Genomic DNA, 27,859 nt, shown 5'->3' with positions numbered 1-27,859 from the left:
TAGGTTACTAAATCAGTTTCGCCTGTTTGAAACAATCACTAAACAAGTCAAAGCAAAAATACTTTTCCATTAAATTAAAATGATTAGATGATAAACTTTTAAACTAGAAACATTGATAATAACGGTCTCATCTCATGTTACAGTTGTGCCTACCATGTCAGTTCAGTTTCCAAACTTGGGGAGTTAAATCTTACAGTATTTTTTTCCCAAAATATAAAATATAAATTAGATCTTATGAGCCATGATATTGAATATGGTAAGTAAACTGCGATTCCACATGATAGTCCATTTACATGAAACTTCCGAAATATGGTTAAAATCAAGGATTTGACCTCTTTTGCAAAATTGTGTCAAAGTCGCCTCCTTTTCAGTAGGTCCTGATCAAGTGGAACCGAGACAGTATTGGGCATAATCACCGACTCACCGTGCACGGTGCAGGGACCCTCCCTAAAGAATTTATTTTCTACCGACAATCATACAACACACTACCCATGAATTATACCCCCTTGTTGATGAGTGGCGACAACTTTTTCTCCTAAAAAAAAGAAAAGGATATAAATATGTAATGCACAAAGAACGGTCAGAAAAAAAATATTCAATTATGAATCAAACACAAGGAATACCTAGCTACATAGAGAAAGAAGACTGACTAATTGGCACTATGAAATTCTGTACAATTAATAATGTGCTCTCTGGTCTACATCAAATCTTATATGAAATTCTCTGCTTGTAGCAATCCAGGATAGACACACGATATCATCTGTTTAAGAGAGCTGCGAGATGCTTTTAGAAAAGCATGACCCTCCAGTGCTGCACAAGTCATCAAGAAATATTCAGCACTTCAGAAGACAAATATTGGAAAAATAATAAGGGCAGTGGAATCAAGCACAGGTGCTAAAGATGAAAGAAGAATAGTTTCACCACTAAACAGAGATTTTGCTTCCTTTGAGAAATCCTCCACACGCCCTAATACAGGTCTTATGCGACAAATTTGTAGAACACAAAGTTCCAAGTGCAAGGCCATTTCAAGTATTTGCATCAATAAGTTGCAAACATCCTGTATTTCTGGAGAGAGCTTTTGTTTGTTGGCTTGACAGAGTTCCGCAGTAATGGCAATAGCTTGATCCTGCACCCAAACGAAAATGAAGCTCAGACAGACATCCAATTATTAGCTTCTAGGATTCAGGCACCCCATAAAGAAATCATCTTTGGCATAAAGCAAAGCCTTAAGCTCACCTGTAAATCAAACCATCGACAGAACTTTACATACTTCTAAATTTGTTCATATTATAAAATTGTAAACATTATATGCATGAGTTGTTAAGCTCACTGTACCTGTAGTCCATGCAAGATTTCTGGCATTGGCAGCTCGGGAAAATGTGCAAGATCAACAAACCCAACCTCCTCAGCCCTTTTAGCAGCACCCTCAGTTTGTAAACAGAGAAACTTTAAAAGAAGAAATGATATTCTATATACCTGCAGGGCTACAGTATCAGAGAAGCACGTTTTCGGAATAAGATCAGTACTCCCAGTTGCTTGGCAATGGATAGTTGAGAAAGAGGTCTTTCGTTTTGGCACACATCCAAGTGGGGAAAGAGCAAACCATCCATTCTTGCTATTGACAAAGGAAGGTTTTGAGCAAATTTCAAAATCCTCTTTCAGGGTAGGTGGACATAAAAGTGGGGCGTTCCTGCTTGACAAATCACCAAGGCGTTGAGATCCCCTGCTAATGAAGGCTAAAAGATGGATACACTTCTCTCTAAGTTGTCCATCCACATTTCCTATTGCCTTAATCCATGAATTCCAATGTTTTGCTAGCTCAGACATGAGCATTAAAGTATGTTCTGTTTCTTTAAGAGTAGCCAAAGATATAAACGTCCTCTGTGCTCGAGGTCTTTTCTTGTCACGATCATCAGAAGGAAAGTCTGGGGCATTTAGAGAATAAAAAATAAAACGAGCTTTTTCTGAAAAAAAGTAAGGTATCATGCTATCCACAATAGCAGTTCCAGAAGAATTGTCTCCCAAGGATTTAACCATAGCTGTAACCACAGCTAATCCAAGCCCCCAAATATCCTGGGGTATTACAAACTTCTCGCATGAGCCGCCCAGATTCTCACTAGCAATGTTCGCCAAATCCTCACCAGATTCAGCAAATAGCACTCTCACAGATGACAAAAAGCCAGAACAATAAAGCATCTCAGCACCTCCTCTAACTCGTGCAAGGGTCAAAAAGAACTTCATTATTATTGGAATAGAAGTTGAATTTCTATCGTGGAGTTTAAGCATAACTACTGGCAGTTCGAGATGATTCTGCAGGACAGGTAACCAAGTCCTGGGTGTCAAGAAGCTCCTCAGTATTAAATCCATAACTGACAGGAATAGCATGCAATGATCAGAAGTCGCAATGCAATTGCAAAGAATGGGTAGTAGTCCCAGGGTTGCATTTGAAACCTTTGAGAAGTCCTCACCAGAATTCTCCACGGTTGCCACACCTGAATGTGCATTGAGGGAGTTGGACTGTAATACTGAAAGCAGCAATGTGAGTAAAAGTTTCATGATCACATTAGCCTCAGAAGGTGACGGCTTAAGTGAACTCAACAGTCTTAGACCCGAACTAGCACATTTCAAAACAAGTAGGGATACATTTAGCGAGAGGCTTTTACTGACAGTTCTTGTCAATAGGAAGATTAGTTCTACTTCACATGCAAGAAAATTGAGAATATCCTCAGAGGCATCTAGAACAGCTGATAATATCTCCATGTTAGAAAGGAAAGATTGGCATATACTATCCATGAAAGTGAATATGAGTTCATCTGAGATCCTCCCTCCAGCTGTAGCCCTCCCTTGTGACTGCAAGATCATGTGAAAAAGGAAAATTGAACAGAGACAAGCCAAAAACCGAATGGCAGGATGAATAAAGTTACTTATAAATGACAACCATACAAAAAAAATAATCTGAAAACTAAGTACATGAAAACTGGAACATCATTGTTTAAATAACTTGTCACGCTAAAATGTTTCCAATGGTCATAGTCAAACTTTCCTTTCCCCTATCCTATATAACTTAATATTGGGATAAACCCAGGCAAAAACTTCAATGCATTTTCTTGTTCCATTGTTAACAAAAAACCAACCACAAAGTACGGACAACATTGACATGGCACCTTTCTCAAAGTAATCAATAAAACACCATGACAAACAGACCTTTTTAATGTACATTCTATCTCGATGCTTGCAGTCAGACAATGATAATTATAAAGCAAAGAATCCTACTAATGACTTCTATTCACGATGATAAAACCAATTCAAGCATTGCATATTTTCTAATCAGCCCTCAACATTTTAAGCATAATAAAATGAAGAAAAAGGTTTTCTTAAATATTGATTCTTGTTCAAACAGAAAACATTGCAACCTATAAGAACCATGCATAAGCCAACTGCAGGTCTCAAATTCACAACCATACGGAATCAATAACAGAATAGTTGGGTTAACTCATGAACGTTTCAACATTTGTAACTAGCAACTCTAATTTTATTATTCAGACAGGGACATGCAACGAATGAAAATCAGAAATGTAAATTCTCACATCATGGTTGACAGTCAAAACAGCTATTAGTCCTTTTAAAGCAGAAAGCTTTGAACTTGAAAGCAACATGACTGAGTTTGCATCCTGCAGGAAACGCAACATGACTTCTGCAACCTCCTTGGATGTTCTCCAATTAGAACAATCCCACACACCTAATCTCAAATCTTCTCGCAAGTGAGGAAGGTCAAACAAGTATACATTCTTTGTAAACATATTCTTTGTAAAAGCTTCTTCACTGAACTGGTGTTGATAGGTTCCCAAAAAATTTGATTCGATAAGATACTGAGATAATTCTTTGAATGGACCAATACCAATTTTTCTCCCTTCAAGCTCTCCTTGCAAATGATAATAGAGGTCACTGAGTATCAATTTCTTTAGTTCCTTACCTTCACTACAAAATTAAGAAAACAACCAAATTGTGTTGATGTACTTTACATAAGAAAATAAACATTTGTTTTGGTAAGAGAAAGTAAATCCAAGACATGAATTGTAGGGTGGGGAGAAAAAGTATGACTTAGACTCAAATTGAAAGAACTAAGTATTTACTCAAAAAATGTTGTTACCTTAGTCTCCCAATTATTTGTGATACAATACAATGATAACGTAAGGTGTCTATTAGTGTTAGGTTTCTGTTAACATTTATTAATAATTGTTAATGGGGAAATGAATTGTTCATTACGTTCCATCTTGGACACGAATAACATGTAATTGAAATAAAAGTCCAATAAGTTGACATGTGAAGTAAAAAATAACACATGGATAAGTCTATATAACCTGTAACCACGTTGTGAATACTGAGACAGTAATTCAGAGAAAGCAGGATGAATGCTCAACTGCAAAACATAGGAACGTTTCTATACATAAGAAAATGTTGACAAAATAGTAAACTAAAAACAGAGTTCAATACGTAAAAAGAAATTTAGACATTAAACTTTTTACTTTTTGAAGCGTAACATATTCATAATGATTTGCATGACATATAGATTAAAGATATAGATATGGTTTTTAATACCCTTTACCACATTACAAAGTAAATTAGAATAAATGACTTTCTTAGCAAGAAAGAAAAAATTAGACATTGAACCTTTGCCAGAATTTCATGAATCTTCTGAAGCAATGACACGGATAAACTTCCAGAGTCGCAAACTGCTAATTTCATCATCACATGAACAGAGAATAAACTGGTGGCCACCTGAAAAATTACATGCGGAAAGTAAACAAAAATGAAAGAAAAACATAATGTATATCCATAATTGCATCGTATAAAATTAAAAGAATACTGAACCAATAAATTTTATCTTTTGATTTACGTTATGCAAAAGACCATAGTAGAGACTGAAAAGTAAAATCAGAAAAGAGTGGAAAACTATTGAATGTTGAAAGTATTAAAATACATTTGCATGACGCATGCAAGGAATTGCAAAATATATTACAAAATTAACCCAATAATTCATTAATTCAATAAGGAAAATAAAATCAGGCTAACCTTTGCACTATTATATGTATCATTATTATGTCCATAAGAAATGTATGACTTTATTAGTTTCTCTAAAATAGAATCATTGAACAATGAAGACCAGATTCCCTTAAGATCATGAAGATTTGTGGCTTTAGATTTATCAGTTCTTGTGACATCTTGCTCCGTCTCCTTAAATTCTGCTGCATCCTTCACAGTTGACTCTGCATGAAACAACTTTCTCTGCAAGAATAGCTCATATCCCATGATTCCTAGTATCGAAGATTGACAATGGAAAGTGTATGCCAGATTGAAAGCATCTTTTTCTTTCAGACTTGTAAGCAAGGAAATTTCACTGCTAGCAATATTTGAGATTGCATTAGCCAAGTGTTCCCAGAACTTTCCATGCCTTCTTAAGGACTCCAAAAGATTGGTATACTGGGGAGCCCCTTGCCATAAGGCAATCATGAAGTTAAGTACACAAAGCAGTATGCGTGGATTGCTGGAGACAGAAAAATAAAATAAGTAGCGTACTCATATTTCAATGAGCAAAACAATTGACCAGAAAAAGCACAAGCTATACGACGGAAACTAAGCAAAAACAGATAAACAGCCACCCCTTCCCCTCCAAAAAAATATACATTCAAAAGTTTGAACCTCTTCATCAGATCATCCGCCCTTTCAATATAGTGCACAAGTGCATCGATAAGACTTGATCTTTTAGAAACTACATGTATAGGAGAGGTTTCCTTTTTTTGCAGCTTCGTATCAATAACGTTCAACTGGTCTTTGGTGTTCTCCTCTGGAGCAAAGATTGTAACAATGAAAGAAGGCTGCAAAAGAGAATTTCATATAAGAAAATGGAAATTGAACACAACTTAATATGGTAAAAATTCACCCTGAGACCCCTTCCCCCATAAAATCAAATTAAAACTGAAACAGAGTTCTATATAATAATTTAAATTAGCATTAACATTACTCTAGGCTTGTCAAGAACAGAAAACACCACATTTGGTGTCGGTATAATATTAGTAATAAAAATGAAATAAACTTTTAATAAGAGAACTTACGAACAGTGTATATATTTCTCCATTAAAATAGAGAAGCAAAACTAGTAGAATTCATTTAGAAATTTACAAAAAAAAAAAATTATGATAAATTAAATTGTAATGAATTCTATGATATAAGCCGACATTGTGTTAGAATATTTGATTGATTTTATTGTAATTATTTATTTTTGTTAGTTGCATATATTTAGGGTAGCAAGACTGAATATCTTGAAGATCTGGTAATATTCTTTCCCTAATTTTGGGAATCCTCCTGTACAATATTTTCATATATATGATAGAACAGGGAGACTCTCCCAACCAAGTTTCACACTCAAATCTTGTGCTTTTCTACCTGTTTTAAGTCTGATTCAAGATTGCCAAAAATAAAATAAAGAAACAAATGAGTATCAGAGCAAGTAACCTTGAAATTTGTCCAAATGTGAAATGCAATTCTTTAATCTACTATACTAATTCAAACCTGGTAATGTGCAGCAGAAGTAAACAGATTAACTGTAGCAACAAATAGATCTTCATTTGACTCGGATTGCTCCAAAAGTATGTAGCTCAGAGAGTGCCTCAAATCCATGATCTAAAACCAATTACAAAAATTACTTAAGGTTGCTAAAGCAAAAATAAATATGACGAAACCAAACATAATGCCACAAACCTCATTATCAGGAACAAAGCATGTGATTCCATATGAAAATGGTTGAATACAATCTGCTATGGCAAATAACATTGAAATAAACCTAACAGCACCATATTGGATGGCCTACAGAGAGAATAAGATGTCAATTGTCAAGCAAAACAATAGAAAATCAGGTATTAACAAGTATATATTCACTGAAAGGATCGTAAAATAACTAACAAAGAACCTATCCACAGAGATATGTAAGACCCACTGTATTATGGTATCAAATGCACAATGAAGTATCCTATGTCTCAGCAAGCAAGCTTAAAAAATTTAAGTAATACAACACAGAAAAGAGAAATAATAAATGGGAGTAACTTCAAAAAAGGACAATCAAACAAATATAACCAATATCAATTCCTTATTCCGCTAATACTAACAGAACATATGACTAATTAAGTATATACTGAAGCGCTTACAGACCTCTAATGGAAGAAAAGGGAATACGGGCAGATGCTCATAAATGTTCAATAAAAACTCACTATCACATAATAATGTTCAGAAAAATGTAATGTCACTCCAATTTGAGCAAGGAGAATGTTCATACCGGATCTTGAAAGTATGAAATCAGGGACAAAACAGAAGTGACAACAGGAACTGGTTTGGTCGTGCAAGAGAACACTGCTTGGAGAAAAACTGGAAAGTTCAATGAAGTATCCTGGACAAAACACTTTTCAGTATTTCCATAATGAAAAAGATATACACAGTAACTAGGAGAGAGTTTCTAGTGCAAAAACAATGTTTATAAACTTCTATGTATAACACGAAGAATATGCTATTCCATCAATATGAATGTCTGTAATTGTATGCAACTAATAAAAACCAAGGATATTTGCAGTATTCCTCTGTACCTTAGAAAGTTTGGTCAACATGACTGAAAGAATGTCTAAAACAGAACCTATAGCAAGCTGTAATCCTTCAATATCCATTGGATCAAAGAGGCGGCTTACATGTAATTTCTGTTGAAAAAGAATGCTCTTCTTGATTAGGAGTAGGAAGAAGTACAATAAGCTAACAAATTAATGAAATAATAAACCCAAGAAGTTTTAACATTCGTCACCTCCAAAGCATGTGAAGTAGTGCAAACAATTTGGAATAATGTGTTATGGATGGAAGAATCAGAGAATAACACATTTCGTATGATCTCACCCAAATTTCCATAATTAGGCATTGATGAAATGCATTTTTTCATCAACTCAAGCACCTGCATAGTACCCCAAAGTTTGAAATTAATAACAATGGTTAAGATTTATGCTTTCAATCCTGCATAGCATTCCAATAATTGTTAAGATTTAATGATTCAACTGGAGTAGAACTAGTATTAATAAAAATATTTTTATAATTAAAAATACAAAACAATTTCAAAAAATATACAATATCATAATTTTATAATTCTAAAAACTAAAACTAAACATAAATCTATAGGTTCTAAGCATTTAAAATACATATTAAAGTTTAAATAAAATGTCAATCATATTTAAATTAAAATTTCAATTTACATAAATTTTTATTATTAAAAACAAAATTATATGTAGAATAAAAAACGAATAATATTTTAGGTTGATTTTTTATGAGAAAATATAAATTGTAATTTGTTATTTTTTTTGGTTTTATTAAAGGAAAAGAAAGAATAGGGTAAATCCCTTGTGTATATTGAACACATAGGGTTATGTTTATATAGGAAAAAGAAACATATGGGCTAAGCCCATTACATAAATATGAGATATTTAACAATATCTATAATATCTCATAATATCAAATAATATCTAATTATATCTAATAATATCTAACAATATCTAACACTCCCCCTCAAGCTGGTGCATATAGATCATATGTACCCAGCTTGTTACAAATGTAATCAATCCTAGGTCCTCGTAAGGGTTTAGTAAAAATATCTGCTAATTGATTATTTGAATTAACAAACTCAGTCTTGATATCTCCTGATATAATCTTTTCTCGAATGAAATGACAATCAATCTCAATATGTTTTGTCCTTTCATGAAAAACTGGATTTGAGCTAATATGAAGAGCAGCCTGATTATCACATATCAGTGTCATTTGAGTAACCTCTCCAAATTGCAATTCTTTAAGTAACTGTTTAAGCCAAATAAGCTCACAAGTAGCCGAGGCCATAGCTCTATATTCTGCTTCTGCACTAGATCTTGCCACAACACTTTGTTTCTTGCTCTTCCAAGAGATCAAGTTATCACCAATGGAGACACAATAACCAGAAGTTGACCTTCTATCAGATGGAGATCCTGCCCAATCAGCATCTGAATAACAAACGACTTTAGTATGGTTATTATGACCATATAACAAACCTTTTCCAGGAGAGCCTTTAATGTACTTCACTATACGAATGACTGCATTCCAATGATCTTCACATGGAGAATTAAGAAATTGACTCACCACACTGACTGCAAAGGAAATATCAGGACGAGTAACAGTGAGATAGTTCAATCTTCCAACTAATCTCCTGTACTTCTCAGGATCTGAAAGAGGTTCCCCCTGATTGGGTAGAAGCTTGACGTTGGGATCCATGGGAGTATCAACAGATTTCGAATTCATCAACCCAATTTCCTCCAAAATATCTAATGCGTATTTTCTTTGAGAGATAACAATACCAGTATTGGATTGTGCTACCTCAATCCCCAAGAAATATCTGAGTTTGCCAAGATCTTTGGTTTGAAAGTGTTGACAAAGGTGTTGTTTTACTTGTGAGATGCCATGGTGATCACTGCCTATAAGAACAATGTCATCAACATATACTACAAGATAGATACACCCAGCACTCGAGTGACGATAAAAAACTGAATGATCGCCTTCACTGCGAGTCATACCAAATTGTTGAACAACATTGCTAAATTTTCCAAACCAAGCCCTAGGAGACTGCTTGAGGCCATATAAGGATTTGCGAAGACGACATACCAATCCAGAAGACTCCCCCTGAGCAACAAAACCGGGAGGTTGCTCCATATAAATTTCTTCCTGCAAATCCCCATTAAGAAAAGCATTTTTAACATCCAGTTGATAAAGAGACCATTGTTGAAGAGCAGCCATAGCTATGAATAAGCGAACAGAGGCCATCTTTGCTACTGGAGAAAAAGTATCACCATAGTCTAAACCAAAAATTTGAGTATAACCCTTAGCCACAAGACGAGCTTTGAGACGATCAATAGTACCATCAGGACCAACTTTGATAGCAAAAATCCACCTGCAACCAACAACAAATTTCCTAGATGGTAAAGGAACAAGTTCCCAAGTTCCATTATTCTGAAGTGCATTCATTTCACAAGCATGGCCTGACGCCAACCAGGATGGGCTAAGGCATCACCTACAGATTTTGGAATGGATACAGAAGAAATAGACGAAAGGCAGGTATAAAAGGGTTGAGATAGTCTATGGTAACTCAAAGCAGTATAATGTGGAGAGGGATTACGAGTAGAACGTATACCTTTACGGATAGCAATAGGAAGATCAGGTTCAACAGTCGGAGGTTCAACTATAGGAGCCGGAGGGGGATGAGGTGTTGGCACCAAAATAGAGTCTGCTGATGGACGATGAGACGGTTGACGACGACTATACACCTGAAGAGTTGGCGGCGGTGGTGAATTGTTAGGTGCACTAGGCACAACAAGAGGAATATTAACTTGATTAGATGAAGAAATTGAAGGAGAAGGACAAGACTTAAAGTAAAGGGAAGATTCACTGAAGGTGACATCTGCTGAAATAAAATAACGGTTTAAAGACGGTGAGAAACATTTATATCCTTTTTGTGATCTAGTGAACCCTAAAAAGACACATTTGTGTGACTTAGGAGATAATTTATCAAGACCAGGACTAAAATTATGAACAAAACATGTGGACCCAAAAACTTTGGGAGGTAAAGAGTGGAGAGGGTCATGTGGAAATAAAATAGAATGAGGAATTTTGTTATCTAAAACTGAAGATGGCATGCGATTAATGAGATAACATGCACTAAGAACAGCATCACCCCAAAAACGTTGAGGAACATCACCATGGATTAAAATAGTACGAGTTGTTTCAACAAGATGTCTATTCTTGCGCTCAGCTACCCCATTTTGTTGAGGTGTATAAGCACATGAAGTTTGATGAAGAATACCATGAGAAGCCATAAAATTTTTAAAAGAATGAGAAAGATACTCACGTCCATTATCACTGCGCAAAATTCGGATGGAAATTCCAAATTGATTTTTAATTTCATTGTAAAATATTTGAAATATAGAAAACAACTCAGAACGGTTTTTCATTAAAAATACCCAAGTACATCTTGAATAATCATCAATAAAAGTAACAAAATACTGAAATCCTAAATTAGACTTAATACGACTTGGTCCCCAAATGTCAGAGTGAACTAAGGCAAAAGGAGATGAAGCACGATGTGAGACACTACGAGGAAAAGAACTACGAATGTGTTTCCCTAACTGACACGACTCACACGATAAAGTAGACACATTAGACAAACTTGGAACAAGCTGTTGCATCTTGGCAAGACTAGGATGACCCAACCGAGCATGAATGAGAGATGGAGAATCCATAATTGCGCCAACATGTGCAGAGATCTGTAGTTGATAAAGTCCATGAGACTCACATCCGGTGCCAATCATCCGTCCCGAACTCCGGTCCTGTAAAGTAACAGAATCTTTGGTAAAAGAAATAACACAGTCAAGGGAACGAGTGAGACGACTAATGGATAATAAGTTAAATGGAGACCCAGGGACATAAAGAACATTATCAATAGATAAAGATGAAAAAAGATTAATAGTACCAACACCATGTGATGGTACCCTATATCCATTGGCCATGGTAACTGAAGGTAAATAATCCGTAGTAGATAGGGAAGAGAAAAAAGATTTATTACCAGTAATGTGATCAGTGGCACCTGAATCTAGAACCCAAGGGCCATGGGAAGTGGAGTGAGTGAGGCCAACAAAAGATGTACCTGAATGTGCAACAGAAGCCGTGGAACTAGGATTCTGACGATCCTCATACCATTTAAGAAATTCATTGAAAATAGCAGGCTGGCTTGGGGTATCAATTGAAGTATGGTCCATGGTAGAAGGTTGCACAGGGGCAATTTGAGCAACCGCAACAGATCTAGGAGGACGACCATGTAAGGCATAACATCTGTCAATTTTGTGGCCAAGTTTGCCACAATGGTCACACTTGTGACGCCCTTTGCCCGGCTTGTGAGGGCGAGTACGATCATTATGCTGAGATACTAAAGCAGAAGAGTCATCAACATGAGACGTTATATCAGCGGTGTGTTTACCTGGCACGCGCAAAAGGGTAGAACAAGTGGAAGTAAAATTGGGCACAATAGGAGATCCCAAAATTTGATCACGAACGTGAGAATAATCATCAGGAAGACCATGTAAACCCAATAACATGAAGAACTTGGATCTTTGTTCTAGTTCTTGAGAAGGAGTAGAGGCAGGAGGTAATAACTCATTAAAATCATGAAGAAGAGCATGAATTTTACCTAGATATTCTGCCATTGTACCATCAAGACGTTTGGGAGCAACAATTGTGAGAAGATTTTGACACACACCATAAAGACGTTGAGTATCATTGGTGTATAATAATAATTTTGCTTGTTCCCAAACTTCTGAACATGTTTCATAGGTACGAAAAATTTGTTTTAAAGATGAGTGAATGGTCGATTTGATAACAATGCATAATTGAGCATCAATTTTCGACCAACGAACAACCTCATTTTCAGCAAGAGTAGGATGAGTAAGATGATCAACATAACCTTGACTCTTAAGCCATAATTTAATATCTGATGCCCAAGTGTCATAATTGGTTCCATCCAATTTGTCAATGGAAAGATGAACATTGACGTAATTAGTATAAATAGATGAATCCGGCATAATGACTAAAGAAGAAGCCATAGTGGCAGCGGAAGCGGAAGAAGCCATAAAAGATAAGGACAAATCCAGTCACCGGTTAATTGGCGGGAGCAACAAAGATGAAGGCTCCGACAGCGATTCCGGCGAGATTCCGGCGGCGTCTCCGGCGAAGGTCCGGCGAAGGTCCGGCGAAGGTCTGGCGAGACAGTGGGGGTGGTGGCTGGAAAATTCCAATGAATAGTGGATTCACCAATAAAAATTGAACCCTAAACCCTAAACTCTAACCTTATGCTCTAGATACCATATTAAAGGAGGAAAAGAAAGAATAGGGTAAATCCCTTGTGTATATTGAACACATAGGGTTATGTTTATATAGGAAAAAGAAACATATGGGCTAAGCCCATTACATAAATATGAGATATCTAACAATATCTATAATATCTCATAATATCAAATAATATCTAATTATATCTAATAATATCTAACAGGTTTGAATTTTTGTTACCGGTTTTTCCAGTTTGATACTGGTTTTGTGCATCACCCGTTTTCCACCACAACTGAACAGGACTAGTTCCCAGTCTAACTAGCTCACATGCTCAATCCCATCAGACATACAGCAATGCCCTCAAACTAAGACAATAGACCGACAGCATGCTCTGGACACTAGTTCTGTCATACTCATAATCATTAAATTCAGTCTTAGCCCCCAACTGGATCAATGTATTAACCAGCGAAACCCCATCAAAGAAAAAAATCTCAGGCCCTAACAGAGCTGATCCCCTCCCAGTTGATGAATGAAACTTGAATATGGCTTTATTTGTCCAAAATCTGTGTTCAGGGTCTCGGGGGGGGGGGGGGGGGGGGGGGAATATTTTCATCACCTGTCTTTTTTTAAAAATAATTTACAAAGAAAAACCCCAGAATTTATCCTTTCCAGGATGGATTGTGCAACCTTGACCTTATCCCTTTTTTAGTTATTAGCCAACTGCAAGAATCTCAAGATCCAGCTGATATTGCAATTCATCCAATACAGAAATTATTTGCATGATTCACAGTTAAAAATTAGTATTCATCTGATTTGTATCAATTTGTTTAGAAATTATTTTAAATTGGATTATAAACTGTACATTGGGGACATTCTTAGTTTCAAACTATCATGTTTCCCATATTTATCTTTATTTTCTTGCTCATGCTCAATTATTTCAGTGATTACCAGTCACTACAAAGAATCTTAGAAGCGTTCCAGTTAAGATTAATGAAAACTGAGTACAGAGTTGGGTGACTTCAAACAGAAGTAGGACACACCTTCAGTGTTATTTTCCATCTAATATGCTTCATCTTGTATTTCCAATATTCGTGATTGACAAGAACATACTGCAAAGAGAAAATGATCAATGCCAGCAGATCATCATGCTCTACTCCTGTTTCTACAAGCTGTATAGTGAAGTCCAGCACTGCAAGATTCAGACCACAAATAAGACTAGAGAGAAAAAAGATGGAATATAGCATAAAAGTTGAGAAACCATGCAAAACCATCAGTTTTTTGACACCCATTATCCTTTACCTTTAATATGGAATAATATGCTTAATTTACTTCAAAATAATGTGATGCTGGGAGATTAAGCTTAAATGGATATGTTTCACCAATCCTATGCATGAAAATGATGTGTCTAAACAATGCAATGGCCTTCTCTATTCCTTCACTAAAGAAACTTTAACTATATTTGGTTTTGCTGGTTACGATTTCTTTTGATGCCTAATTGTGCTGCATAATTCATTTTTATATTTTAATTAAATCTAATATTTTCAGGTGGAAGCGAAATCTTCACAGGCCAATGTGCCATTGACTTTGTTCATTTTTATTACATTGATGGTGGACTTGGACCTCATGCAGTCAAAAATGGTATGGCTGTTGATTTTAAAGGGAGAGAGATATTGTTAAAATAATATAAGCATGCACTAATTGTAAGTTGGGTTTGCAACACAGGCTTATCAATTTTGTCCCTACTCTATAAAACCATTTCTGTCTGATATTTGCAAATTCAGATTGAATATTGTGTAACAAGCTCATTTGTAGATGAAAAAAAATATAAGAATTAATGTTGAGACAGATGGCTTTTTTCTTTTTGTCTACCTTCAATGTTTGAATGAAATTTTCAAGTTAAGGTAGACAATACTTGGTTGGCTTAGTGACAAAGTTGATATGATAAAAAAAATTCTTTTAGTTTGATTAAAACAATTGGAGTGCACACTACCATATTTTTTTCAGCAATCATAACCAAAACCATGTTTGAATTGTAATTATAATTAAATATTCAATATTTATTACACCTAAGATTCAATGTATATTTTTTTATACTAAATTTGATGAGGTTAATTTTGATGTACCGACAATGAAAAATTAAGTAACACACTAGATATGAATTTCATAGTAATAACATAAAAGTGTACAATCATTAAAAATATGACAACTCGTGATTAGTTGCCAATGCAAACATCTTGACTTTGTTAGTACATCCCAAATTTCCAACTAAATTCATTTAATACATACACAATTTTAAGTTTTATACAATTAATTTTAATAAAATAAACAGTTTAAATTCTAAGATAGATAAAATCTTATATCATTTTTTTTAATAAAGTAAAGAATGCTATGGCATCACTATACAAGTTGCAAACTTAACTAGATTAGTTCTACAACTTGTATCAATCATATTCTGCATTCTTAGAAATATTATAAAAGAAAAGAAATACAAAAAGTAGGGGCTCAAACCAAACCAAACACGTAAATTTATTTCAAAGAAAAGTCCTGCACAAAGCACAGACTACTAATTAGCATTTGAAAAACATAACACATTATCCACTATACCAAGTTTCAGAGCAAGCTAAATAAGCACAAGAATATTAGAGACAAACAATTAGAAACAAACAAATATCATCACAACAATAACGTGTATACGAAATCAATGTTAGTCATACCTGATATTGCCAAGGGGCAATCATTACTGCTTTGCTCACAGTCAATTAAAAGCATCCTAGCCAGTTTGCAAGAAAGCAACCATGACCCACTGTAAAAAAGGCATAATAAGAACTGGCAAACGTAACTTCACACTTTAAAATTGATAACAATAAGCCACTTTGACACCACACGCCACCAGAAGAATATATATGAAAACGTCAACTCATACAATAAAAGACAAAAAAGGATTAACATATCCCATGTCGTTTTATGAAAGCACCCAATTTCAATAGAACATTGTGAAGATAGTAAGTTTTCCTATTAGTATATGTATATGCACGTTATTTTAAAAATAGGGCTTTACCTTGATAAGCCATTACTGCCTACATTGAACACAGGTGTCTGCAAAGTCATATCAAACAGGTTTGCCTTTAGAGTAGCCGTTGCAACGATAGATGGAGAACTGGATTGGAAAAGAAAATAATTAGTTAGCCTTTTCTCAATTACACTATTAATTCATAAAAACAAACAAGAAAGCTCAAAACAATACATCATAATACTATTAAGATAAAAAAGACAGACATACAGATCAAATATTTGATTAGCACAATTTGATCTACATCTACAAAAGAATAAATTAAATTACCAAATCAACATAATGGCTAAAATCTTGATACCCATTGACATAAGCACGGCACCAGAGGAATTCAGAGGCAGTTTTTTAATTAAATTGCAAACTATCTCAACCACCCTGTAAAGATAAGAAAAATATCATTTTAAAAACAAGGGATAAACAGAATATATCAAAAAATTAATCAAGGAAAATACATGCATATAAAGACAACCATTCAAATTGAATAATTTACCAGACCCTCTTTTCAACCTGCTCATTCATCAAGTCAACAGCATCAAATTGCAAAGAGTTGCTGATGTCCATCACAGCAAAGCAAATACCCTGCACATAGTAAAAGAATCATTGACCAGATTTCTTAGGTACTCAGGTAGACAGAGGTTACTGCCATAACTATTAACGTGCAGATCTTCTAGTTAATAATACTACATATAACCTTTAATCTCATCTCAAGATGCCATCCGTGAGAAATATATTACTGGATTTGCAACAATTACCACACAGTGGCTGTATCCTTACAAAGAACCAAATTGAAAAGAAATGGTCAATTAAACTTAATAAACTTACAGTATTAAAGGACACCAATCTACTAAGCAGGTCAAGTGTAAAAGCAACTTCATCCTTGTTATCCAAATACATTTCTTGGGCCAAATGTAAGAGTAATACAAACATTCCAGATGATGAATACTACAAAGAACAACAGAACAACATTTTGTCAGAGTGAATTCAGATATAGAGACAATATCGATAAGATAAAAATCCCACTGCAAGTAATAATATAATCTCCAAATTACAGTAAAAATTATTAGGAGTGTAAAGCACAAGGAACATTTAAAATTGCCAACTAAATAATAATTGAAGATGCCGAAAAAAATAAAAAATAAAACAACAATTCAAGACTGGAGACTGCAACATCATCATTTATTTGATTATCACTGTTGAAATTATATAATTTTAGATATTGAGGGAGGAAAAGAGACAAAAAAAATGAAACACTGAACTGACATGAACTGAGATGCAATACAATGCATTGTTATATTTGGTGGTATATTCATAAAACCTATAGTACTAACCCTTTCTTTATATTTGAGATGTGAGGGTTGTTCCCCACTTAAATACTCTCTGGGTCGTATCTCTTGTCAATTTGAGAATTGGATTTTCCCCAATCCACCCCCTCATTTTCAACATTATTGGGTTTGGTCCATGGCAACAATATGGTTAGTGACCTTTTGGGATTAAGTCTAACTCAACCCCACAAAACTAACTTATAAGATGAGAATTCTCCCCTGCTTATATACTCTTTTCAAGTTCTATCTATAGTCAACGTAGGACCTGAGTTTTTCCACTACCCTATTTACAGTAATCATTAATCCCAACTAATTCTGGAAAACATTGAAAAGATAAAGAAATTTGGTAACTAATCCTAAGGCATAAAGAGGAAATAAGGAAACTAATATTGAAGCATAATCTAAGATGTGATAAAGTATTTTCGCAAATTCTAACAATCACTAAAGAATAATATTTCAGATTGCAAACAAAATACCAAAGAATTTAAAGAGAATTTCTATTAGGAACTTTTGGAATGAGTCTCACTTCATATGATTGGCAGAATTTTCAGGTTATTGTTTATTCTCATCATAGTCCAATGCAAAGAGGACATACAGGAAATACAACAACAAGCAATAGCATTTTAAAAATAATAATTCAACTATTTCAACACCACCAAAAAAGTGAAGAAAAATAATTATTATAGATCAGGGTACAGGAAGCACTGAGAAATGTAAAATACAAAATGCAGCATAGCAAGTTAGTAATAATATTAGCATAATTCACCTCCCATCGTACAAGGGCAGTATTTTCTCCAACAACTCTTAAGATGCGCCCATGAGTTCCAGCCGGAATAAAGAAACCTTCAACCCCAGGAACTCGCACTGGCTGTTGTGCTTCAACTATCTGTGAATCACTATTAATCTCAAACAAAGATGATATACCAACAGACCTATTTAGAAAGTTATACCTGTAGAAAAAATGCATCCATAAGAAAGGCTACCAGGTATTCAAGTCACAAAAGTGTACCTTTGGCTTTGAAGGACCAATGGTACAGTAATTCAATTCCAATGAGATAACAGAAATAACAAGCATTCTTCATTTACTTACACACACTCTGCCGGCCAAGTTCCTTCACTAAGGGATGACAGGAGTCGAACAAGTTCAATGCTCCTGAAAGGAAACTCACTCTCTAGGTTGCAAAGAAGAGACCGAATTGGACCATCAATAAAACTTTCCTTGTCCCAAAACTGAATACATAATGATTCCTGAAAGTTAAGGATCACAATCCTTGAATTAATATATGATCACTGGCAGATATACTGATAATTAAGCAATGAATGTAATGAAGGGGAACAATTATACATCCAAACCTCTCCACGATAAATCTTGCATAGAATATCCAGTATTAGAGTGGGGTTACCATCATCTGGCTGCGCATTTGTTGAAGCAGAACAAATGAGAAAGACATAAAAATCTCATAAAAACTAACTGCAGAGTTTACAACCATACCTGAAGGTTGATTTCATAAGATGCAATGAATGCAGAAATGAATGTCCTCAAAACACCGCGATATCCAGACATTGGGCCCTAAATGGTAGATAAGTGGCAGAAATGAATAGAGGACATTATTTATGATAAAATTTATACAGAAGAGCATACTGAATAAGTCTGTATAAACTATACTACCAATAAAGTATGAATATTAATAATACAATATATCATGCTTAGTTTTCTTTTTATAAACACAATTTAGTTAGTTGAAAGCTTAATGATTCATGGTAGAAAAGAAAGGAATCAGTCAAGGTTTAAAAAATATCAATCCACTAGAACAAGTTATGCTACCCAAGTCCAAATGACGCACATCATAATCCTTCAAAATGTCACATTCAAGGATTTCAAGACAATAACGCAAGGATCCAGCTTCGAAGGCTTGACGGACATAACTAATGTGATCAATCTCCTGGATGCAGACAAAAGAAAAAGGGTAAACTTTGTAGTACACACCCATGATAAGTAGTAAAAAAAAAAATTTCACATAAAACTTAACCACATACCATTAGCTCATTGTTTTCATCTTTCTCCAGAAGTGTCAAGAGTAGATAGAGAAATACAGCCCAAGCTAAAACTAGAGGACCAGCTTCATTCATTTCAAAAGCATTGAAAGTAGAAACTAGTGCATCCATCTCTTGGACATCAGTCATGGAAAAAGTAGACACGCCTTTCCTGGGAAATCCAAATTCCAAACAGATTTTACATCATTCAACAAAACATTAATTTAAAAAAACAATTGTAAAATACAGACAGTCAATTTATCCATTCTATATAGTTAATATACTAAGGATACTACACGTGAATGAAGAATTTGACCGAATACCCACAGCTCAAGAAAGGGTATCACTGCATGAAACGAAGTAAATGGGAATGTTCCATATCCAAAGTTTACAACAATAATCAAAACAGACATGTTGAATTATAGGTAAAATTAACGAATTCTAATAATGATGCATAGCATATAACTTTGCTATTCTGAATATCCCAAAAAATAAAAGCAATAAACAAGAGTCCTCAAGGTAAGAGATAGCTGGATTTCACTGAAGAACAGAATAGGACAAAGTATGCAATTTTGTTATCTAGTCGCAGATTGCAATTCTACTTGGTTAATGAATGAAATGGCATTTAAGAAAGGTGATCCAATTAAGAGATTATTTGCCTCGTGATTGCTTACATCACAAGATATTTTCTATGACAAATTATTTTAGATTCAAGAAAAAGCCTGGCAGACCACATTCAGATTAGCATAAACCAGTCATTGCATCAAAGATGATGTTTCAGATTATAGCCTTGATGCACTGATCATAATATAAATAAATACTAGGCGAACCTATATGGTACTTCATCATGAACCATTTGAAGAACATTCTCCAGGTTCAGGTTTTCGATTAAAATAAGCAGCAGCTGAACTTTAGCATGATAAGACAATTGTTGTGTTTCCGTAGTAATTGCTAGTTTTCCCAAGTTATAATCACCAGCTAAGATCCCCTGAAACAAAAAAAATATATATTTTAAAACAAGGATTTGATTCAAAAACATATCCCAAGTCAAGTCTTGGCAGAGATATTATTAAAAGGATTGTTTGCAATTGTACGATCTATACAAACATGAGTGTTCTTCTTTATAATGAAGAGATACAATAATAAGGAACAAAATCAATATCTAATAATGGTAAATATTTGATAAGATATTTCCCTATCAAATCAAATCATATCTCTAACACTCCCCCTCAAGCTGGAAAATATGTATTGTGAGTCAAATTTGTTACAAATGTCATCAATTCAATAACTCTTGAGAGGCTTAGCGAGCATGTTAGTTAGTTGGTGGTTGGAGCTGACAAAGTCAAGAATAACAACTTCCCACATCAATTTGGCACAAGTGTTTGCAGATGAAGTACTGATGAACTAGCAACACATGGTGGTGGTTGGCCGTGAGTTGGGCAGTGTAGTGATAGCTAGAAAAGGGTAGCTTCAATTGCAAGCATTAGAGGTCCAAGGACACAACAACTGTTGGAGAGCAAAAAACGTTTCAAGGGCATAGTAACTACCGAAGAGCAAAAATGCTTAGAGTGCATGATCACTACCAAAGAGAAAAAATGTTTAAAGGGCACTGAGACTGCCGAAGAGAAAAAAAAATGCTTATAGAGTGCGGCAACTTCCATAGAGAAAAAAAATGTTGCTACAAGTATTATTAACATGAGAGAAAGTCTGAGTGACATAGTCTAGCCAATGCATCTAAGAAAAAAGTTATGGCCTAACAAATTAGTGACAAAACAAGTCCCAGAAGATGGTACTACTGCAATATCATATTACAAAGTAGTTTATGTCTAACTCAATCCCACAAAACTAGTTTGTAAAGTGAAGATTCCCTCAATTATATATTGTATTTTGACACTATTTCTAATTGATGTGAGACTTGGATTTTTTTTACAATACATCTCGCATCCAACACATTGGGTTTGGTATATAACATGGTGAGTGGCCACTTTTAATGGATGTAGGATAGACTTTGATACCATATTAAAAGAATTGCTTGTTTGTGTGATTTGTACATACATGAGTATTGTTATTTATAATGAAGAAGAGAGAGAATAATATTTGGTAAGATATTTCCTTGTAAAATCATATCATATCTCCCCATTTAATGTAATCAGATTATAAATATTATACCTTGTAAAGAGAACCAAACTTCTTCCATATTTCCCCACTACAGGTACAAAATGAGTCATAATATGCCAAGAAAAGGATGTCTAAAACCAAGTTGTCTTCAATTAGAGTCTCCTCAGCCCACAGAGTAAAAAGCTCAACATCCTTCAAGCATTCCACAATTAACAACAGATGAGTCATCAAGCAATAAATTTTCCAATCAACAGTCATATTACGAATATACAAATTAAAAATAAATGAAAAATTCCCATTAGAGAATAGAAAAAGATTATTCCAACATCTAGTGTTCACATGCTCCAGATGATAATATACAATTATAACATCTCATAGCTTTGAGACACATAGCACACTAATCAAGAACAGAAAAAATAGTGCAAGAAGAGCATGTGGTACAAGAAGACTCGGCTATTAATATTACAGCATACACATAGATTATTGCATTAAAGTTATGTAAGGATTGCATACAAAAGACAAGTTAACTACCCATTTAAATTTTGCAATGTAATAGTGCCAAATTAAACTGAACATACCATTTGTTCTGGGTAGCTACAAGACAGAAGATTCTCAAAGAACAATATTAATTTACTTTCAAGACCATCATGAAACAATTTTCTTGCCTCCTCCTTCATAGTATTATCTTCAGACACAGGACCATTATGTACTGATGTAGAGTCAAAATCCAAAGAAATATCAGCAAGCAGAATGAATTAACATAAAGTATAAATGTTTACTAAACTTATACAAAATGAATGTGTGTGATCAGACTAGAGAATTAACAAAACAAGTACTAAGTGCCCACGAAAAGAAACATGATACACTTACTGGCATGCATGAGAATCCACCTGATGCACTTTAGCAAGCACTGTCGCTCCTTGTAATATTGAATTAACATCTTCATAAACAGAAAGAAAAGAAATCAGAAACATGAACTCAAAAGAAAGCATCACAGAAAAAATACTGTCAGCAAACAATTTTCTAAATGAATTATCTATATCAAATTAGTAGAAAGTTCAGAAGCGGCTAAAATACCAGTACATTTGAACTGTCCAATCTAGAGAAGCAGCCTAGAAACAACTAAGTTTTCAGAGAGACAAGAAAAACAAAGAAAGCAAAAAAAACACTTTAGTATTATTTTTTCTTAAATTACATACATGGGACCTAAGGAGAGAAATTTCCTTCCAAAATGCCTCCCTTGTACCTTGATCCAACTATTTAAACCCCTGTGCCTGACTACCTATCCACTAAACAGATTCTGACTATAACTAACTAAACAAACATCCAACCATCTAACTAAATCTGACCCTCTTCTCATATATTCTTCTGGGTCCTATCATGTCATGAACCCACTAATGATAGAAGATAGAAAAGGGAAGAACCTGAAAGGTTTCCAGTTGACAGAAAACACCCATATCATGTAATGAGGTTCTCTTACAAACTTTATAAGTTATATTTAAACCATATATGTGGTCAATGAGAAATTAAACATTCACCTTTGAGACTGTCATTAAGGAAACTGCAAAAGGGCCACAACTAAAGGTAGCTAAGAATGACCACAATTAAGACGGTTTCCAACACCACCTTTCAAGAGAGTGGCAGACACAAGTGACATAACAACAAACCTAAGACACAATCCCATAAAACAAACTTGTAAGGTCAGGATTTCCAAAGTCTTATAAGTTATAAGCACTACATAGGTCATACCCTATAATCAATGTGAGATTTCAACCACCAAAGAGCCGCATCACAGTGGCTGTGCTTGACTAAGCTTACTAGTCAACCCATCCATAGGAAGCCCATTTCAACCAACAAGTGACCACAATTAAGGCAGCTTTCTAAAACCCTCTCCCTTTACGCCCGCGGCAATAGGCCTACAGCGTGGCAATTTGACAATGTACGTGGCCCAACATCAGATGCAGGATAAACTCTAATAACATCATAGAATGAGCTCAGGACTTCAATTAATCTCAGAAAACTAACTTATAAGTTAAAGACTATCTAAGCCTTATAAAGACTAAAAGCCAAAATCTTGGTGGCTCCACACTACAAAACCTAACTCAACCTTTCTAGTCAACCCCTCCATACGACTCTAGTCGCAAGCTTTGAAACCAGTACATCCCTCCTTCAGAGTCATTTCTAATATGAAGATTGCAATATAATAGATTGGTCACTGATGATAATCTTCTTAAATGTTGGTTGGTATATGATTCCTAGATGTCAGAATCACATTGAAACTGTTGCACACTTCTTTTTTCATTGCCCATTTGTTTTGTTATCTTCTGGTATTGGCTTAGTTCATGTTGGCAAGTTCATATTGATCATCAAAACCTAGATTTGGTGTTGCTATGTATTGACACTGCTTGAGTAAACCAGTAAAGATTGTGCTTCCAGATGCTATCAGTTGGAGATCTCACATTAATTAGAGATATGACCAAATTATAATATATAAGTTAGTACAAATATCACCTTACAAACTGATTTTGAGAAGTTGAGTTAAGTTTAAAGTCCACTTTTGTCATCGATGTCATTTGGAATAGCCAAAATTTTATCTGTTTTGAAGGACATAATTCATTATTCCAGCTTGAGAAACTGTTTCTTTTATTGTTAACATGGTGGTCATCTATGCTCCTATTCTATGAAATCTAACATCAAAGTGTTTGGCATTCTTAAAGAATTTGGCATCTCTAATAAATTGAATCTTGCCCGTTTGTGGCTATCTCCACCTTGTGTTTGGATGAAGTGTAACATTGATGGAGCTGCTCATGGAGCTCCTGGTCTTACTGCTTATGGGGGCTTATTTCAAGATAGAGCTATTGCCTTTGAAGGTTGTTTCACTCACTCACTACTACCATTTATGCAGAACTTCTTGGTGTTATTTGAGCTGTTGAAATTGCTGTTGAGAAAGGATGACATAGTCTATGAATTGCAAGTGACTCTATGTTTGTGGTTCAAGCTTTCTCCAATCATCACATTATTCCTTGGCATCTTCAAAATCAGTGGCAGAATATGTTGTATAGGCTTAAGAATATGAGATTTCATTTATCTCGTATATATAGAGCGGGAAACCATTGTGTTGACAAACTTGCTACTTTTGGTGTTAGACACATATGTACTATGTGATGGGATCTTATTCCAATTTTTATTAAGTTTGATTTCTAAACCCCAACCACAACTCTAAGTCCTGAGCAACAAGTGCCACATAAAAATTAAAAAAAATATTTGGAATTTGTCCAACCATTACTTCACCGCTCACATAATCCACTAAAGTTACTTTATTTGAAAGTGGTTTGTAAAAACATGTTAAATCAGCCAAATCCCTCTCGATATGTACAAAGTATGATCATTCTAGAAATAAGCATTTGACTAATACAGAAATGCAGCAAGGTGATAGAGCTACTGACCATGTGAAGGAACTCTGGAGACATGGAATCAGCAGCTGCATCGTTATGTTTGACGGACCTTTCAACAAAAATGTATGATTGAACCTCGTCTAGTAGCTGAAATAAACAATAATGGGAATAGAAAATCACCTTGAGTATCAGCATTACTAACCGACAGTGAATAACTGACATTCATAGGTAAATTCCCCATAATACAGATAATGAAAAACAACACTAGTCCCCACACAGTAGAAACATAAGGACAAAATCATTTCTGAGGCCATAGAATAAACTTTCAAATTTCAATGTCAAAACATTTCTCTCAGCAATCAAATAACTTCACTCCATCCTAAACTCCTGACCCAGCACAAAAACTTCAACAATTAAGCTTATGACATAGTAATGATCACTAAGCAAGCACAAACAAGAAACTAACTGACCAGGATGGAGCTAATCTGCAACGCTTTATCTTTCAGGTGAGGCTGAACAGAGAGCTGGTGAGATCCAATTTTCAGCGTTTTTGAATTCAGAGCTTGCTTGGAACTCTGATTGGGCGGTTTGAAGCGCGAAAGTGTGTCTACGAACCACGCATGGTTGTCCTTCAACTTCTTCGTCTAAATAAACAAGAAAATGATTCGTGTAAATTCATAAATTCAGACTCACACAAAGGCGCACAGAGATTATTGAAAGTGTACCAAGTTAGGTGGGAGATCTGAGGACATAGAGGAATTCTCAAGCTCTGCGAGGAGCACGGTGAATGAGTCCCACCACAAAGAAGCATCGACGGAACTGATATCGGCCATTGTTGGAGGAGAGAACAACAACAAAGAAGAAGAAGAAGAAGAAGAAGAGAAAGTTAAACCCTAACACTGCAAGAACGCAGCAATGGAAGGGTTTAGTTTAATCCTTTCATTTGATTTTTTCGCGCTTTCTATGCTCTCTCACGGTCTGAACGAAGTCTTGTTACAAACCTGGGTTATTGATTTATCAATTACTTTCTCTTTCTAGACTTAACATTTTTATTTTTAATTCATTTTTTTATTTAATTTTAATTATCTCTACTTAATTGTATGATTTTTTAACAAAACTAGATAACTAAAATAATATGAAAATGTATTGTATTGTTAACTTAAATAACTTAGTATAAAATTTATTTTATAACTTTTTATTAATAATAAAAAATATTTTACATATTAAAAAAAATTATAAAATAATATTTAACTTGATGAATATAATGATTAATTATTTTTTATTTTAAAATTAATTGATATTTAATAAAAAATTATAGTGGATGTTAGAAATAAATGAAATTTATTACTGATGGAAAAAATATTTTTTATGATGGTTAAAATAAATCTTTCTATATCAGTTACAAATTCGTCATAAATACAAGTAACATGTAAAGTTTGTACTTTTTATGATAGTTGTATAATCATAAAAAAAATCACATTTTATTAATTTTGCCTACTTATTTTGCAGGGTGTCTCTTAAGCTGACATAAATGTGCATTTTAACATTATGTAGGATATGGTGTCATAAGTTGAAATAAAATATAAGTTAGATATTTAATTTAATTCTTAATTTTGGAAAAACCGTAGTGTAGACTAAACTTATACTTAATTTTTTTTATTTTAATAAATACATAGTTTGTGTTTCTTTTCATAACGCTACCTTATAATTATAATTATATATATATATTAGTGTGGGTTTAACGTTTTTTGGCTCACATTATGATTAAAATTTATCTTTGTGTCTTAAATCTGTAGAATTTGGGAATGCTAGTAATATCTCTAATTTTGTCTTCACTTTTTTTAACAGCTAATTCCAATTTTTCTTGCAGTGATGAGAGCTTAAGGTTTACATGAAAAAAGAGATAAGAAAATGAAAGAAATTCAAACAAAAATAAAATTTAATATTTTTTTCACCAAAGACAAGTAAAAATATAACCATTATAACAAACATATTATGTGAGTAAATTTATAAGTGACATAGAAAATATTTTTATGTTTACAATTTTATCAATACATAACTTATTATGACATGTGGATTAGAACTGTCATAATAAATCGTTATTAAATATATTTTTTCATCAGTGATATTTATCAAAATATTTTCGATTAATTAGTACTTTTATTAAAAGAATCCAAGTTCTACTCCTAAGGAAATAACATCAAAATAAAATATATAAATAGTAAGTATATTTATTTTATTCGTTTTTGTAAAGTTAACTTATTTGTTAGATTAACTGTACATTATGATGTAAATCTCACATTAGTTAATGAATCAAAATTTCTACATGAGAATAAAAAAAAAGGTTATTACTTCTCTTTGACGTGTATTCACATTTTTATTATGTTAAAAGATATATAATTTGATTATTTTTAAGAATAATTGATTAAAAAATAGAAAATACTACAAAAGATTCAAGTATGTATAAAACGAAAACTTATTTAATTATTTATTTTATTAAATAAATAAATTATTTTCTGTTTGTTAGAAGGTAAAATTATTCAATTAAAAAGATGACACCGTTAGAAGTTTGCAAATAATGTATATTCTTTATAATGGTATAGATAATTATTAAATTATAAAAGAATTTCCTAAAAATTATTTATAAAAATAAATATAAACCACTTTTATAACTTTATTGTAGGTATTTTTTTTTATGTTATAGGTAATTTTTTTTATTATAGGTAGTTATTTTAATTTTTAAAAAATAGTGGTAAAATGGTAAAAAATTGTTTAAAAAAACAGAAACTCCTATTTTAATGTTATAGTTATGAATAATTAATTAAAAAATAAAAGATAATACACTTTAAAAAAAAATATACATACATATATGATTTTGTAAAATTAGTATTAGAAAAATTATGTAATAGTTATTTTTCAAAAAATAAGTTATTTAGTTATTTTGAAATAAATAAATTTATTCAATTATTTAAATTTAATAAAAGGGTTAATGTTCAAAA

At 33.7% G+C, this 27,859-nt stretch overlaps 2 protein-coding genes across 6 annotated transcripts; both read right to left on the bottom strand.

Moving 5' to 3' along the window:
• Positions 1-49: 49 nt before the first annotated feature.
• LOC137827670 (uncharacterized) lies at positions 50-25,874 on the bottom strand. Of its 5 annotated transcripts, none has more exons than XR_011083801.1 (33): positions 25,586-25,874; positions 25,331-25,504; positions 24,912-25,007; positions 22,336-22,405; positions 22,044-22,174; positions 21,517-21,657; positions 20,178-20,335; positions 19,351-19,519; positions 19,158-19,256; positions 18,806-18,883; positions 18,667-18,726; positions 18,404-18,561; positions 18,080-18,263; positions 16,814-16,933; positions 16,482-16,570; positions 16,262-16,366; positions 15,980-16,078; positions 15,636-15,724; positions 13,962-14,110; positions 7,844-7,987; positions 7,635-7,742; positions 7,331-7,441; positions 6,760-6,864; positions 6,571-6,681; positions 5,701-5,876; positions 5,074-5,545; positions 4,672-4,779; positions 4,362-4,420; positions 3,588-3,978; positions 1,336-2,850; positions 922-1,126; positions 624-810; positions 50-535 (listed from the first exon to the last, which is right to left on the bottom strand). XR_011083801.1 is itself a non-coding variant. In XM_068635019.1 (32 exons), the coding sequence occupies exons 1-32, from the start codon at positions 25,691-25,693 to the stop codon at positions 710-712; spliced, it is 5,883 nt and encodes a 1,960-aa protein (XP_068491120.1). In that variant the 5' UTR covers positions 25,694-25,874; the 3' UTR covers positions 623-709. The 5 variants fall into 5 exon arrangements, 1 of the variants encoding a protein (XP_068491120.1); XR_011083819.1 differs by having other exon boundaries at positions 651-810; XR_011084012.1 differs by having other exon boundaries at positions 651-810; positions 19,139-19,256; positions 25,586-25,850.
• Positions 9,859-12,364, bottom strand: LOC137830379 (uncharacterized). Its single transcript, XM_068637674.1, has 2 exons — positions 11,666-12,364; positions 9,859-11,429 (listed from the first exon to the last, which is right to left on the bottom strand). Exons 1-2 carry the CDS (start codon positions 12,300-12,302, stop codon positions 11,392-11,394), a joined length of 675 nt encoding a protein of 224 aa, XP_068493775.1. The 5' UTR covers positions 12,303-12,364; the 3' UTR covers positions 9,859-11,391.
• Positions 25,875-27,859: the final 1,985 nt, after the last annotated feature.

This window comes from Phaseolus vulgaris, chromosome 11 (assembly GCF_000499845.2).
Source record: "Phaseolus vulgaris cultivar G19833 chromosome 11, P. vulgaris v2.0, whole genome shotgun sequence".
Lineage (NCBI taxonomy): Eukaryota > Viridiplantae > Streptophyta > Magnoliopsida > Fabales > Fabaceae > Phaseolus > Phaseolus vulgaris.
This window is presented reverse-complemented; position numbering and strand designations above follow the sequence as displayed.

What these genes read in the sequence shown, in the direction of transcription:
- LOC137830379 (XM_068637674.1), bottom strand. Translation starts at nt 12,302, where the DNA reads ATGGCAGAATATCTAGGTAAAATTCATGCTCTTCTTCATGATTTTAAT. An exon ending in TGCCACTGATCACATTACTG is followed by an intron (nt 11,430 to 11,665) that starts GTAATAAATCTT and finishes GTTACTTTACAG; the next exon opens with GACCGGAGTTCGGGACGGAT.
- LOC137827670 (XM_068635019.1), bottom strand. Translation starts at nt 25,693, where the DNA reads ATGGCCGATATCAGTTCCGTCGATGCTTCTTTGTGGTGGGACTCATTC. An exon ending in CATGATGAAGTACCATATAG is followed by an intron (nt 19,520 to 20,177) that starts GTTCGCCTAGTA and finishes TGGATTTCCCAG; the next exon opens with GAAAGGCGTGTCTACTTTTT. An exon ending in GCAAGATTTATCGTGGAGAG is followed by an intron (nt 18,562 to 18,666) that starts GTTTGGATGTAT and finishes CTTAACTTTCAG; the next exon opens with GAATCATTATGTATTCAGTT.